The sequence below is a fragment of the Rana temporaria genome, chromosome 9 (assembly GCF_905171775.1).
Source record: "Rana temporaria chromosome 9, aRanTem1.1, whole genome shotgun sequence".
In the NCBI taxonomy this organism is placed as follows: Eukaryota; Metazoa; Chordata; class Amphibia; order Anura; family Ranidae; genus Rana; species Rana temporaria.
The window spans coordinates 71053486-71068763 of record NC_053497.1 but is presented as its reverse complement, the minus strand read 5'-3'; the positions used below and the strand labels follow the sequence as shown (position 1 = coordinate 71068763).

At 46.8% G+C, this 15278-nt stretch overlaps 1 protein-coding gene across 1 annotated transcript in view; it reads right to left on the bottom strand.

The window, feature by feature from the left end:
• Window positions 1-7581, bottom strand: part of LOC120913648 (transmembrane 9 superfamily member 2-like) — a 62754-nt gene extending 55173 nt beyond the window's left edge. Inside the window, exon 1 of the mRNA XM_040323762.1 lies at window positions 7351-7581. Coding sequence (XP_040179696.1) covers window positions 7351-7470 — 120 coding nt within the window. The 5' untranslated portion in view covers window positions 7471-7581. The remainder of the gene's footprint in view (window positions 1-7350) is intronic.
• Between the last annotated feature and the right edge of the window lie 7697 nt (window positions 7582-15278).

The window sequence follows — 15278 nt, the reverse complement described above, 5'->3', positions numbered from 1 at the left end:
GTCTCGTCTCTGAGGGGGGCGTGACGGTACATCTCCGCGCTCCTCCACTCAGCGCATCGTGCGCTGCGGGGGGCGTGTCCGGCGGGCCTCCGCGCCAGCCAATCACGGCTCGGGAGACGTTACCTCGCGAGATTACGCTCTCCTGAGCGGGGACGTCCCTTCCTTTCGCCGCTACTCCAGTGTGGAGTGAGTCGGCTGAGCTGGTAGGACGTCCATGTATGTCTCTGAGCCTTCAACATAGAAAAGGAATTTATTTAGTTTCCCTCATACTATACTAATCACCCTGATTACCCGCCGCTGGGCTTAGTGTGTGGGGGATCTTTTATTTCAATCCCATATCTGTGCAGGTTAACTATTTATCTGGACTCAGAGTGTGGGAGGTTTTTCCCCATCTGTTCCTCATAGCTGTGCAGATTGTCTCAAAATCTTCAGTAGTTACTCTCTGATCACTGTTATTTGTTATTCACCATGGCTGATGATAGATACACCGAGTCTCCTAACGTCCCAGCTGGGGGAGACCCTACCCTGAATAGCCCCATATTCCTGACAGCTACCCAAATCCAGGAATTGATTAATCATTCGGTTCAAGCAGCCATGGCTTCTGCCCCTATAACGCAATCGGCTGCGCCTGTCATGCCTGGTCCCTCAGGCTGTGGTGAACCGCCCACAAAAAAGGGCAAGGCGTCTTAAAAGCGCAAAAATTTTACCACAACACACGACTCCCCGGCAGGGGAAGTAAATAATGTGCCCCAGGCAGCACCCTACCCGGTCTGCCGACCCACTACCCTCCCAGACTCTCATCGACCCCTGAGCCTCGGGGAGCAGCAACCGCAGGGGCAAAGGTCCGCTAGACGGTCCAAACCAGATTCCTATGTGGATACGTCAGATTCATCCGTGGAATCTGAGGCGGCAGACGCCTATGAGTCTGATGATGATGTAGAATACGAGGGTAGTGGGCATATGGCGCCCCCTGAAGACGCCACCCCTGTGACCCAGGGCGAACCAATTTTAGACGCTCGGGGAGAAGGAGGGAGAGTGAAAATGTGAGCACCGGTGAGGGAGCGACGGAAGGGGAGTTTATTTATAATTTTATTTGTGGGGAAAGGTTAGGACCGCTGTCAGGGATATATTGTCGGCTGAATCCCAACTGAAGAAATTATTCTTCACTTCTTGTTAGTCTCCAGAACAGCAAGTGAGGCCTAAGACAGCAATAAATATTTTATTAGAATGGGGAAGGTGGCCTTTCTTGCCACAATGATATGTTTTTACTTCTCAATGCATCACAGTTAAAGAAGTACTGTGGAATCATAGCATTGGCAATAAAATCTGACAAGGGATTCTAAGGCCCTGTACACACGGGAGGATATCCGTTGGAAACGGTCCGCCGGACCGTTTCCAGCGGACATTTCTGCTCCTGATTTTGATCTGATGGGCTGTACACACCATCAGATCAAAATCCCTGCGGAAAACAGGTTTCTGCACAGATGTCAATGTAAATCGCGGCCCGAAATCACAAAAAGTAGTACAGGAACTACTTTTTGAAATCGGTGCAGCGCCGCAAAAATACGGCGTCGCACCGATTAGGACGGTGTCATTGCCGACAAATGCCGCCGATTTCAGATGCGATTTCACATGTGAAATCGCATCTCAAATCGAAGCAAATCGTACCCAGTGGAAACCTGGGCTAAAGCTCATTTGAAGGGCCATCGGCAGCCATTGGAACAGGTCAGGTGCCACAATAGTATTACAGTTGTACCTTCGATGGACTGTTTACTTATTAACATAGTAGTTATCTCAGCAATCACTAACTTTTATGGAGCCGTTGTGTCATGCCAGCAAGTTCAAGGAAAAAAAAATGATCTTCAATCAGTACTGATAAAGATACTGAAAAAAAATGTGTGTCTGACGTGACAAGGCTGTTATCTAAACAGTTTCAGAGTCATTTATATGCAGGGACTCAAAAAAAAAACCAAAAAAACTAACAACTGAGGTCAGAGCCAATCCAATGTTAGTATAGTAATCTCCCCTACAGTTCTATTGTTCTGACAGGGGGCGGCTCCCCGCTAGAACACTCCGGTAAGCGCTTAGTGATTGGCTGAGAGCAATGATTAAGAGCAAGTCAGCTGACCTTTTTCAGACATGCCCCTTCGACAGAAGCCGGACGAGCAGCCGGTTCTGATTAAAACTGTGTGTGGGCAGGCTGACTGTACCAAGTTGATGGATCGATCAACTTGGGTACAACCAGCCTGCTGGATTCACTTGCGATTATCGCTAGCGGCCAACTATGCCATGGCCTGCCTAACTGTGTGTGCACAAATATTTATAAAGTATGCTCCAATCTGGTGGAAGATGGGAACTTTCTTCTTCTTCATCATCATCTAGGCTTCTCTCTGGATTGATATTGTTATTACTTCTTAACATTAAAAGGGATTTAACAGGGTTGTGAACCTTCGTGTTTTTTCACCTTAAAGCGGAGGTTCACCCATGGAGAACACATTTTCCCCATAGCTGGATGCTCGTTTTGTCTAGGGGAATCGGCTATTTGTTTTAAAATATGATCCGTACTTACCCGTTTACGAGATGCATCTTCTCCGTCGCTTCCGGGTATGGGCTGCGGGACTGGGCGTTCCTTCTTGATTGACAGTCTTCCGAGAGGCTTCCGACGGTCGCATCCATCGCGTCACGATTTTCCGAAAGAAGCCGAACGTCGGTGCGCAGGCGCAGTATAGAGCCGCACCGACGTTCGGCTTCTTTCGGCTACTAGTGACGCGATAGATGCGACCGTCGGAAGCCTCTCGGAAGACTGTCAATCAAGAAGGAACGCCCGCTCCCGAAGACCCATACCCGGAAGCGACGGAAGAAGATGCATCTCGAAAACGGGTAAGTACGGCTCATATTTTAAAACAAATAGCCGATTCCCCTAGACAAAACGAGCATCCAGCTATGGGGAAAATGTGTTCTCCATGGGTGAACCTCCGCTTTAATGTATCCTATGCATTCGCCACATCTTGTCAGCTTTTCATTGGATAGATTGATAGCAGTGCAGCCATTGGCTCCCGCTGCTGTCAATCAAATCCAATGATGCGGCCGCCGGGGGTGAGTCAACCGTTCGGCGGCTATGGACACCGAGTGTATGACACGGGAGCGCATCCGCAAGGTAACCCCCTCAGGAGAGGCCTTCCCAGAGGGGGTTACCTATTGCGGGAAGAGCCGCTGTGGGACCCCAGAAGAGGACGACCTCTGTATTTAAAACAAACTGCACAGTGGAGGCAAGTATGACATTTTTTTTTTTTTTAATAACAAACTGAACCTTTAATATCACTTTAAGCCCATACAATTTAACGGTTTCCCAAAACATTCCAGGTATACCATGAATGAGAACTGTCATTGTTGCTTGTGCACTCAACTGAACTATCAAGCCATCAAATAGCTGGTGTCAGGGCTGATCATGTGAACAGCACCATGGTAACTGCAGATCACACAGAGGCTAAAGCGGGGTACACACTATAAGAAAATACGATTTTCCTCTGTGTTTCGCAGCAAATCAGAACGGATGAGCAAAAATTTGTACGAAAAAGGCTTTTTTTTTGTTTATTGTTTCTGATCATGCGCAGTCTTTCTTTTCAGATTTTTCTTGTACCAAAATGGTAGACATTAAATGAAAATCGTTGGTTCTGTTACTGTATGAAAAAAAAAAAAACATTTTGGAGTTTTTCCCTTCCATACGAAAATTCTGAATCAGCTGTCGAAAGTTGTGTACACACTATACGAAAATTCTTTGGACGTAAATGTTCACCCAATTTTCTTATAGTGCGTACAAACCTTAGGAAAGAAGTATGTTTTTTGTTTTTGGACTGATGCTGCATCTGTCCCCCGCCGCCTCTCCACTGAGAACCAAGCCGCCGAACACCACTGATGGGTCAGTTCTCTCGCCTCCCCGAGCAGAGAGCGGCTGCACACTCACTGGAGAGCCGAGCTGAGGAGGGGCAGAGAGCGGCTGCACACTCACTGGAGAGCCGAGCTGAGGAGGGGCAGAGAGCGGCTGCACACTCACTGGAGAGCCGAGCTGAGGAAGGGCAGAGAGCGGCTGCACACTCACTGGAGAGCCGAGCTGAGGAGGGGCAGAGAGCGGCTGCACACTCACTGGAGAGCCGAGCTGAGGAGGGGCAGAGAGCGGCTGCACACTCACTGGAGAGCCGAGCTGAGGAAGGGCAGAGAGCGGCTGCACACTCACTGGAGAGCCGAGCTGAGGAGGGGCAGAGAGCGGCTGCACACTCACTGGAGAGCCGAGCTGAGGAAGGGCAGAGAGCGGCTGCACACTCACTGGAGAGCCGAGCTGAGGAGGGGGCAGAGAGCGGCTGCACACTCACTGGAGAGCCGAGCTGAGGAGGGGCAGAGAGCGGCTGCACACTCACTGGAGAGCCGAGCAGAGGAGGGGCAGAGAGCGGCTGCACACTCACTGGAGAGCCGAGCCGAGGAGGGGCAGAGAGCGGCTGCACACTCACTGGAGAGCCGAGGAGGGGCAGAGAGCGGCCGGCTCGCTGAGACTGCCATCAGTCCAGGCAGCTGGTGGATCCACAGATGGTGATGATGAGGTGCCACGAGTGACATTGGTGACGTCCGTGGAGAGTGGACTTCAGACTGCTCTCCGCTGAAAACGGGTCACAGGAGTGCAAAACGAGTTGTACTCCTGTGACCCATAGGAGAAACCCCGCCAAACGAGCTTAGGCTGGACTTCTCCTTTAAAAAGACAGCTTCCTTGGCTGTAAAGGAGAGGAGGGTTTAGTCGGCTTTATGCCCGGTACACACGATCCGATTATCGGTCGTTTTTTTTTTGTATGCTAATCTCACGTCGAATCTGATGAGTTTACGAAAGTCACGAAAATTCTCGTACGGCAGAATAAAAAAATCGGAAGTGATGTCATGTGTTGTAATGCATTTGTATTGCATTTTCGAACGACAGCTGTACTGATTAAACGAAAATCGTACGATCTGGCATCGTACGAAAAAAAAATCCGTGCATGTCCGATACAATAAAATCGGATGAACTGTCCTGATCGGCTCTCGGAAGCTCTGTACTAACGATCCGATTATCGTACGATCGATCCGAAAGCGGCATTTTTCGTACGATTTTCGAATCGTGTTTACGGGGCATTAGGCTTGACTCACATTTGTGCCAGTTGGGAACCCATACCTAAGCGCATTTGTTCCCACCCTGCAGGCAAAACAAGCTGCTCTTCTGCAGATACACAAAGGTGCTAGCGGCCAAATACTGCCGCAATTCCAATGGCATAGCGTCGCTAAAAATAGCGGCGCTATATAGCCACCACACCTCCAACAACAGTGTGAAAGGGGCCTTAAAGCGGAGGTTCACCCAAAATGGAACCTCCGCTTTTTTGGAACCCTCCACCCCTCCGGTGTCACATTTGGCACCTTTCAGGGGGGAAGGGGTGCAGATACCTGTATAAAACAGGTATCTGCACCACTTCCGGGTATAGACTCCCGCCCCTTCCCGTCAACCCCCCCCCCCCCCCGCTGTGTTCTGGGAAACACACGGCTCCCAGGACACAGCAGGGACCAGTGAGGATGGCGCAGAGCGACTCGTGCACGCGCAGTAGGGAAACGGGCAGTGAAGCCGCAGCGCTTCACTTCCCGATTCCCTCACCGAGGATGGCAGCGGTAGCTCGGCTTCGGCGTCGCAGGCGACCTGGACAGGTAAGTGCCCATTTTTTAAAAGTCAGCAGCTGCAGTATTTGTAGCTGCTGGCTTTTAAAAAAAATAAAAAAATTCCGGTGAATCGCTGTGTATCACTTTTACAGGCAGCAGAAGGGGGTCCTCCCCCTCCCACCGCCACCTTTTTTTGGATTCTTCCATTCCACCGGGAAACCTAGGACTGATCCGAAGTAACATCATCCTTTATATTTTACCAAACACTTGGGTATTATATTGTGTTTGTGGGCACTGACATTCATTAAAAAAAAATTTGGGGGGAAAATGTGCAATTAATAAACTGCTGTGCAAATATCATGCGACATAAAAATAAAAATTGCAACAACCACAATTTTATTCTCCAAGTCCTCTGCTTAAATATATACAGTATATTACATACACAGACAGATTTTTAAATGCATGTGAGAAATGTGAGAATTGGCCTGGTTTTTGAAGAGGCCAAATACCGTTTCTCACTGGGAGGCGACCAAGCCGCCTGACAAGTCGCGCTCCGTTCTGTACTATGGAACCGTTCTAATAGGAGCGAATTTAGTCGCTCCATTTAGAAAAAGGTTACTGTATGACTTTGGGACGATTTGCATGGACTTCAATACAGAAGTCATTTTGCAAGTCGCCTCTGAAGTGGTGTGCAGATCGCCTTGCAGAGTCACGCGGTGCCCCAGTCTGAACCGGTGACTTGTCCTTAATGTTCCCCTAACAGGGAAGTTCCTTCAAGGACTGCGCAGGCGCAAACTTGCCGACGAAAATCTCCGAACCTCGCCCGGCATCCAGGCTCATTCTTTAACATCCCAGTGGAATGGAGGATGTTAAAAAAAGAGCCAGGAGGCCGAGCGAGCAGAGTGAGCCATCCGAGCGCAGCAAGGACGTGAGGCCGACTGGCCACTTTCCTCAAAATCCACGTCGCCCTGGATGCCGGCCGAGGATCGGAAATTTCCGTCACCAAGTTTGCGCCTGCGCAGTCCTTGAAGGAACTTTTCCGTTAGCCGGAACCATCTCGGCAGATCAGATTGCGCCTGCGCAGGAACTTTCACGATAGCCGGAACCAGCTCGGCAGATCACCGGCACTAAAGAAAGACTTGGGAACTTCTATTCTGTGCGTTTATAAACACATCCGGCTTATTTTGGAAAACAACCTAGAAGATGTTACGTTCTTTTCATTCATGTCTATGGCCCTGTGCACACAGACACTCCAAGTGATCGGGCCGATGACCTTTCCAAGCATGGCCTTTATTTTGCTTTGTATAGAGTGGGGCAGGTTAGACCCTCTGTCTGTCCCCATTGGAGGACCCCCTTATTTATACTGGTCACCAAGGTTGCAGAGACAGAAATCGATGGGAAATCTGAACAGTTGTCACCAGAACAAGGAGATCTTCCAATGGGGCCACTTGTTCCAGTGACAACTATCATGGGGCTCACTTTGGGGGACTTCCTGTTGTGTCTTTGGGACAGGAAGTGAAGGGAAATGTACACAGACATAACTTGGTGGATCAGTCAGTACGAGGCACAGACTGTCCTGTGGACTCCGATCCCCACCAATAAGACAAGTGTCATCCTATAGGAGTATATAATAGAGCGATGTGTGTCCCCTCCCTCCCCCTGTCAGTGCCGAGTCCTCCTCACCTTGCAGGTCTCCTTCCCACTCCCTCCTTCACAGAAGCTGACCGGGGCCAGGCCGGGGAGGTAGAAGGCGGCACACCGGCCCGAGTACAGCACACACACCAGAAGCGGTAAGTAGTTCATGGCGCTCTCCCGGACCCCGCACCTTCCTCCGGGTCAGTTGATGATGATGATGATGACGATGATGACAGCACTCGCTTCACGACGCTGAGCCGCTGCTAAGGGCTTGGCACGGTGTCACCGGCGTGATCTGACGACATGACGCGGCGTGCGCGTTCACCGGGATTAGGCGAGTGCACGAGGAGCGTTGTGTACATCTGAGTGTGAGAGCGGAGAAGTTGGAAAGAGAGGTGAGGATATCGGGACGGAGTAGACCCGGGGGTGAGGGACAGGGAATGAGAGGCGGACTTCCTACAAGGAGAATTGGCGAGGAGGCTCAGCCATGGGGCAGGTTGTGACGGAGTGGGCTGAGAGATTTGTGGTGAGCTGCAGTGCAGAGGGTGAGATGTAGGTACAGTGGGGATTGGGGCGCTCTGGACGGAGGGGCACCGGCTTGGGATTGGGGCTCTCTGGACGGAGGGGCACCGGCTTGGGATTGGGGCGCTCTGGACGGAGGGGCACCGGCTTGGGAGTGGGGCGCCCTGGGCGGAGGGGCACCGGCTTGGCAGTGGGGGGCTCTGGGCGGAGGGGCACTGGCTTAGGATTGGGGCGCTCTGAACAGAGGGGCACCGGCTGGGATTGGGGCGCTCTGGGCGGAGGGGCACTGGCTTAGGATTGGGGCGCTCTGGGTGGAGGGGCACTGGCTTGGGATTGGGGTGCTCTGGGAGGAGGGGCACCGGCTTGGGATTGGGGTGCTCTGGGAGGAGGGGCACCGGCTTGGGATTGGGGCGCTCTGGGCGGAGGGGCACTGGCTTAGGATTGGGGCGCTCTGGGTGGAGGGGCACTGGCTTGGGATTGGGGTGCTCTGGGAGGAGGGGCACCGGCTTGGGATTGGGGTGCTCTGGGAGGAGGGGCACCGGCTTGGGATTGGGGCGCTCTGGGAGGAGGGGCACCGGCTTGGGATTGGGGCGCTCTGGAGGGAGGGGCACTGGCTTGGGATTTTTTTTTATTATTATTTATTCATTGAAGTGTATTTATTTTTTTTCCCAAAAAATTGCATTTGAAAGATCTCTGGGCAAATACAGTGCGACATACAATATTGCAGCAATTGCCATTTTATTCAGCGTCTTCCGTGGTGCGGATGGGAGTTTTTGAGTTATTCACATGGGTCCAAGTCCTTCCCATCAAAGGCTGATATTGGGATAATCCTTCTCCTGGTACATTCATTGTATCGCATTGGACGACTTCTTCCTGCCTGTCATCTATGATACCTCTAGAAGTAGGATACCATCACTTTACAAGCATGTATGACCCACTAGGTATAAGCCTAAATTGGGTCCACTGATTCTGGTAAGCCTCCATTTGTTTTGGTGGTGGATTCACTTCAGATTTTCACTTCATGTTTGCGAAGACAAGTCACTTTATTGTTGATCGACTCACCAATTTTTGGATTTGTTTTTATTATTTAAGAGACTTTACCATTAAGTCTTTTTTTTCTAAACTTCATTTGTGGACTTTTAATTAGTTTGCAATATATGATCACACGTTATTAGGTTTGCTTCAACCTTATCTAATTTTTCACATATATTTAGCGCTACACTTTTTTGTTTAAATTGCCATTTTATTCCCTAGAGTCTCTGATAAAATTATATATGTTTGGGGGGTTCCAAGTAATTTTCTAGCAAAAAATATTGATTTTAACTTAAACTAGTGTCAGAAAAAGATTTGGACTTCAAGTGGTTAAACTTCCTTCATTTACACACAGAAGTTTGCTCTAAGAAGGAAATAAGTTACAATGTTACATATTGTGTACAAAGTTGGCAGACCGCCCTTTACAAGTTTATCCCTTTGATCTAAGAAGGAAGCGTTAGTTACAATGTTTCCTGTTAAGAACTTGGCAGACTGCCCAGATATTTTCTTTTGACAGCTGAGTGAGCAGAGAAAGTCTCTTCACTTGTTATAGGCTGCATTCACATCTAGGCGGACGAAATCGCGGCGTTTTGTCGCCGCAAATCGCTGTAAATTGCGGGGACAAAACGCCGGTATTGTCCGCCTAGATGTGCCCCAAGATGACCCCCTAGATGTGAATGCAGCCATAGGAAAGAATCGGCAAACTCTGCATTGGAGATTGTCGGGGGGGGGGGGGGGGGGGGGTGAGGTTGAATCGAGATAACGATTTTTTTTTTAACAATTTTAACAATTTAATTGTGCAGCTCTACCCAGAGCCACATACGCTGTTGCTTCCTGTATAGTGCCCACTACTGTCACAGGTGTTGTGATACCAAATGCACTCTGCCTGGGACAGCAACAGCCGGCAATACCTGAAAGGAAAATTGTTATTAAAGGTAAGTTTACTACTAAATTCACAGTATATATGGGTATATTTGTTCTGCAGTGGTTACTGGGCTGCTTTCAAATTGATCCGCAGGTGCAGTGCAGCTGTAGGTTACCTGCACTGAGCCATAGACTTCTGTTATTACCTGTGGGTTTGTTGCACTTTCAGAAAGTGTGCCACACCTGCTGGATATAATAGAAGTTTACGGCCAAGTGCAGCTAACCCGTAGAAAATCCATAGGTGCACTGCGCTGCACCCGCGGTTTGGGCAAATCGCAGCGCGTCAGTGTGAAAGCAGCCTTAGGCCCCTTTCACATGATCGGTCCGACCCAATCGGACTCACTATTTACCTCTTTGAAGCAGCAGATGTAAACAGGCTTGTGTTTGTTTACCTAAGGAATCTGCCTCCCTTGCATCTGGCTGGATCGGATTGGATCAGAGGGCCCATAGAGTAGAGTGGGCTGTGTCTGTGGACACGGACCTGTCATCCTCCCGCTCTGCTTATTGTGGCCTGCGACCAGTTACTAATTCGCTTAAGTAGCCCTCGCTCTTCAAAAGGTTGGGCACCCCTGCTTTACAGGAACACAGAATCTATGCCTTCTGTACTGACAGAACGGCAATCTTCCTTGTTTACATAGGAAGACTGCTGTTCTGTCTGTGTACCGAATGATCCGTGATCTGTTTACTTCCATTCTGGACCGGAAGTGACGTCATGATTTTGCTTGGGTCCTCCAAGGCCATAGAGGCAAATTAAAGCAGATCTACTCTTTGTCAGTGTGCCCAGCCGGCGGCACTGTCAAATCATTTCTCAGGCGGAAATGGTAAGCCTGAGAGAAATCGGGGGGGCGTGGGAGTCCTCTGCCACCGCTCCTTAAAGTGGCATGAGCCGCTCGGAAAGCCCCTGCACTATTTTCTGTGCGAAATTGTATGGCTGATGCTCAATATTTCATGATCATACATAATCAGTGCGAATACTTGGTACAAATGTAAAACACACATAATTTCATAATCATAGAAAAACAATCAAAGCAAAAAAGGTACAAAAGTGCAATGTGCATCAATAAACAGCCAGCAGATATAACAAAAAACGTCCATGAGATGTGTGAAGTTTTCTCATCTGTTACACCATCACCACTGCCAAAAGCGATTTTTGAATACAGCGACACCCAGTGAATGAAGGTAAGTATCCTACTTACCAGACCACCATGACCTCTTTAATTACAAAGATAGGTCAGGTGGAGCTTTGTATGATCTTGGTCTGTAATCTGTACTTTTGTACCCTTTTTTTATTTTTTTTTGATTTGTTTTTCTAGAATTATGTATTTTATAAATTTGTACTAAGTATTCACACTGTTTATGTATGATCATGAAATATTGAGCGCAAGCACTTTATAGAATGCATATTTATCACTAGCGCCCCCTTATTATACACCCCCATAGCTCAAAGCTAGCTTGCTAAGCACTTTGAGGGGAGCAGCTTTATCAAAACTTTTCACTCATATCGCAGAGTTCTCTTTTATTCCTAACTGTATGGCTGAACTGGCATTGCTCAGAGATCGCATGTGATTGGCACCTGCGGTTTGGGTGGGAATCGCATGCGATCCCTGAGATTGCGCTAGTGTGAACCCAGGCTCAAAGTGATTTTAAAGTCCAGTTTTAGTTACTATGGATGTTGCCTTTTTGTTTCTTGCAGAATCGCCTGTCCTGATTTTGGAGTGGTTTTGGAGTGGCTCCTTTCCTGTACAGGGTCCTATGAAGTACAGATAGAGCCACTCTTTCCTGCACACTTCCACGATCGAACTATGGGAAGATGTACTGACATTGGCAGTGCCGACATTCATGCATAGCCCATGATGACCCAAAATGCAAAAAAAAACTCCTCTCTCTTCTCCGACAAATGTAGAGACTGACAGTGGTTCCGGAGCCAGCTCTGTCACTTTGACAATAAAGGTAAGGTGTTTTTTTTTTTTTTTTTTTTTTTTTTTAAACGTTTTTATTTAAAATTAACAAAATGCTTCCTTTTTTTTTTTATTTTTTTTTTTAACTACATGAACAAATATCTGTAGGAGTATGGGGAATTATTCACATATGAAATTACATATTAGAGTAAAGTAAGATGATATGCATCAGAGGGCTTCATAGTATGGGTTAGTATGGGGAATTGGGGATGGGGGGGGGGGGGGACATATAGAATGAAATAGGGCTGTTACTGATCAAAATTTTTGTGTTCGATTAATCGTTTTTTTTTTTTGTTTGTTTTTTTAATCAACTAATTTTGATTAATCATAACGCACATACAGATCCAACGACTTTTAGCTGATCTCCTTGCAGGCTGATTCCCAACCACTGGAAAAATGGATAGCAGGATACAAAAACCACACAAAGGCAGCGCTCGATGGGAATAGCATTAAAACTTTTATAGTCTTCAAGTAGGTAACCAAATAAATATTGCACTGGAGATAAAATTGATGTAGCTACATAAACTGTAAAAATTGTGCGCATAATACCAAACGGTACCAAAAGCAGTCATAAAAACATGTAGCTAAGTATGATACTGGTATAAAAATGTGTACAACGATACCACTGCTGAATCCAGATGAGGAGAGGTTAACATCATTCCGTCGGCATGTAGATGTCCCGCAAAGGGAACTATCACAACTCCCAGTGGATGGTTGTAGAATCCCAGGTTGATAGAGGAAAGTGATAGAGGGAAGTGTAACAGCCCTTGCGTGTGGCAGATAGTAAGGTCCTGCCAGCATGCAGATATGAAGGCACAGCAAAGGAGCCCTTCAGATGGACACGGCAAGCTCCGCCGGTGTCTGTGATGTTACTGGATCTCCGACGAAACTCCCTGAAGGCCCAGAAGCCGGCGGAGAGGTGAGTACCAATCAAAAGAATTTTAATCGATCAAAAAAATTAAAGATATATCGATTAATTAAAAGTTAATTTGCACAGCCCTAGAATAAAAGTAATGAACAAATAACTTTTTACTTTTTAGTTATTTATTTTTTTAGGTGTTTCTAAGTAAGCACTTTTATTCAATGCGGTTGGTTTTCTTTTCATTGAACTGTGATTTATGTGGATTACATTGTGCGGTGCTGCGATTAATGCATGGTTTACATTTGGGGACGACAATAATAATAAACATTATTTTTAAAGCTGATAAGTATGTGTTTGTGTTTTTTTATTTCAATAAAGGAATTTTGTGTGGGTTTTTTTTTTTTTTTTTTTACAGTTATTTTTTTTGTGAGTAATAAAGGGGTTACTAATATAGGCCTGTGCTCATTCCCCTGTGGATTGGGTGGGTTACATGGTTGCTGACATTCTTTGCTTGGTGGCTTTATGCCTGACAAGGGTCTAAATGGATTAGCCAGAGGGGCAAATGCCTTTTTGTGTTGTGTGTGTGTGTGTGTGTGTGTGTGTGTTTGTGTTTTATTTATTTTTATTTAATTAAATTTTTTACTGTCATACCATTATCTGAGTTTTAGGATGTCCTCTAGATCGTGTTTTTGACCATTTTAAAGAAGTCCAGCCAAAGCTTGTTTTGACTGGACTTTTTCCTATGGGTCACAAGAGTGCACCCTTGTGATCTGCTTTTTTTTTTTTTTTTTTTCTCTGCTGACGTCACTGCAATCGGTCAAGGCACCGTGTGCGTGTGTCATCACGACAATGGGAGTCTGGATTTGCTGAGAGCCTGAGATGGCCGCTCCCTGCCCCTCCACAGCTCAGCTCGCTCACTGGAGCAGAGGGAGCAGTGCAGAGAGCTGCTGATTGAAAGTCAGCAGCTCTCTGCTTAGGCAGCTGTTAAAACCAAGCCATCAGCGATGTTCGATCACTCAGTGCAAAGGTGCCGTAGGACAGTTGCTGCATTGTACCGATGCTGCCTCTACCTAGGTAAGCATGTAACTGAAAATTTGGATTTCCAGAGTCAAATATTTCAAAACCGTATAGGCTGCAAAACTGCATTGAACCTAGAACTGCACGATTCTTGCTAAAATGAGAATCACAATTCTTTTTGCTTAGATCAAAGCTCACGATTCTTTCTCGATTTTCTTGGCGTAACATTCTCTTTCACACTACACAAAAAAAAAAAAAAATGGGCTAACTTTACTGTTGTGTGTGTTTTTTTTTTTTTTTTTTTTTTCAAAAAAATGCATTTGAAAGACTGCTGCGCAAATACTGTGTGACATAAAATATTGAAACAGCCCCCATTTTATTCTCTAGTGTCTCTGCTATAAAAAATATAATGTTTGGGGGTTCCAAGTAATTAGCAAAAAATAGTGATTTAAACTTGAGCAACTAGTGTCGAAGAAAGTGGTTAAACTGACCATTTGCAGACCAAAGTTCATTCATTCACGATTTTCCGAAAGTAGCCGAACGTCGGTGCGCAGGCGCCGTATATAGATCCGCACCAACATTCGGCTACTCGTGACGCGATGTATGCGACCGTCGGAAGCCTGTCAATCAAATAGGAACGCCCAGTCCCAAAGACCATACCCGGAAGCGGCGGAGAAGATCGATCTCTAAAACGGTAAGTACTGCTTCGATTTTTAAAAAAAACACCCGATCCCCCTTGACAAAATGAGCCTCAATCTAATGTTAAAAAAAAAAAATTTGGGTGAACTCCCGCTTTAAAGAAATCCAGAAGCACATCCTATAATAAAGGAGCTTTCAGATATCTGGCTCCTACCAAGAGGATGTGTACAGGCCTTCATTAGTACCCCTTACTGCCACAAATGGTTCAATTAAATATTTCCTGAAATTAAACAACACATTTAAAAAAATGATCTTAATTGGTACAGTACATGACATAAGGTGGATATTCATAGACCTTGGATTAAAGGCTGGTACCTTCGGGTGATTGGAATACGGGTGAAGCTTTGCTGGGCATACCTTTTAGCAACACCCAGTAAATTTCTCTTGGGGTTCTCAGTTTTTTTGCTAGTTTCCTAAAGTGAAGGACGACTTCTCCTTTCCCGAGAAATCAATCACTCCATTGTATTCTACCACAGCAACAGAAGTAAGGAACTTGAGGCAAAGCTTGTAGTTATCAGCAGGGTGCTATATGTGTCTGGGACAGTGGTCTGTTCACATAGAACCCGGCCTCTGAAGACCTCCCAAGGGATATGCCCACCATGGGGGCAAAGGCCGGATTCTAAATGGAGACCATCAACATGGACAGGTAAGGCTCTCCTTGTTTATGGAACTGTTACTGTATTCCCACAGCCAGTATGAGACACCATATCTCCACTACTTGTTTTTAACACTTGTGTGTTCTAATTAATATTTGTTTATATGCAGAAATTATTAGGAAATCAAGGGTACATGTCTGAAACCTTTACATACACTATATTACCAAAAGTATTGGGAAGCCTTCCTTTTTACGCACGTGAACTTAAATGGCATCCCAGTCTTAGTCCGTAGGGTTCAATATTGAGTTGGCCCACCCTTTGCAGCTATAACAGCTTCAACTCTTCTGGGAAGGCTGTCCACAAGGT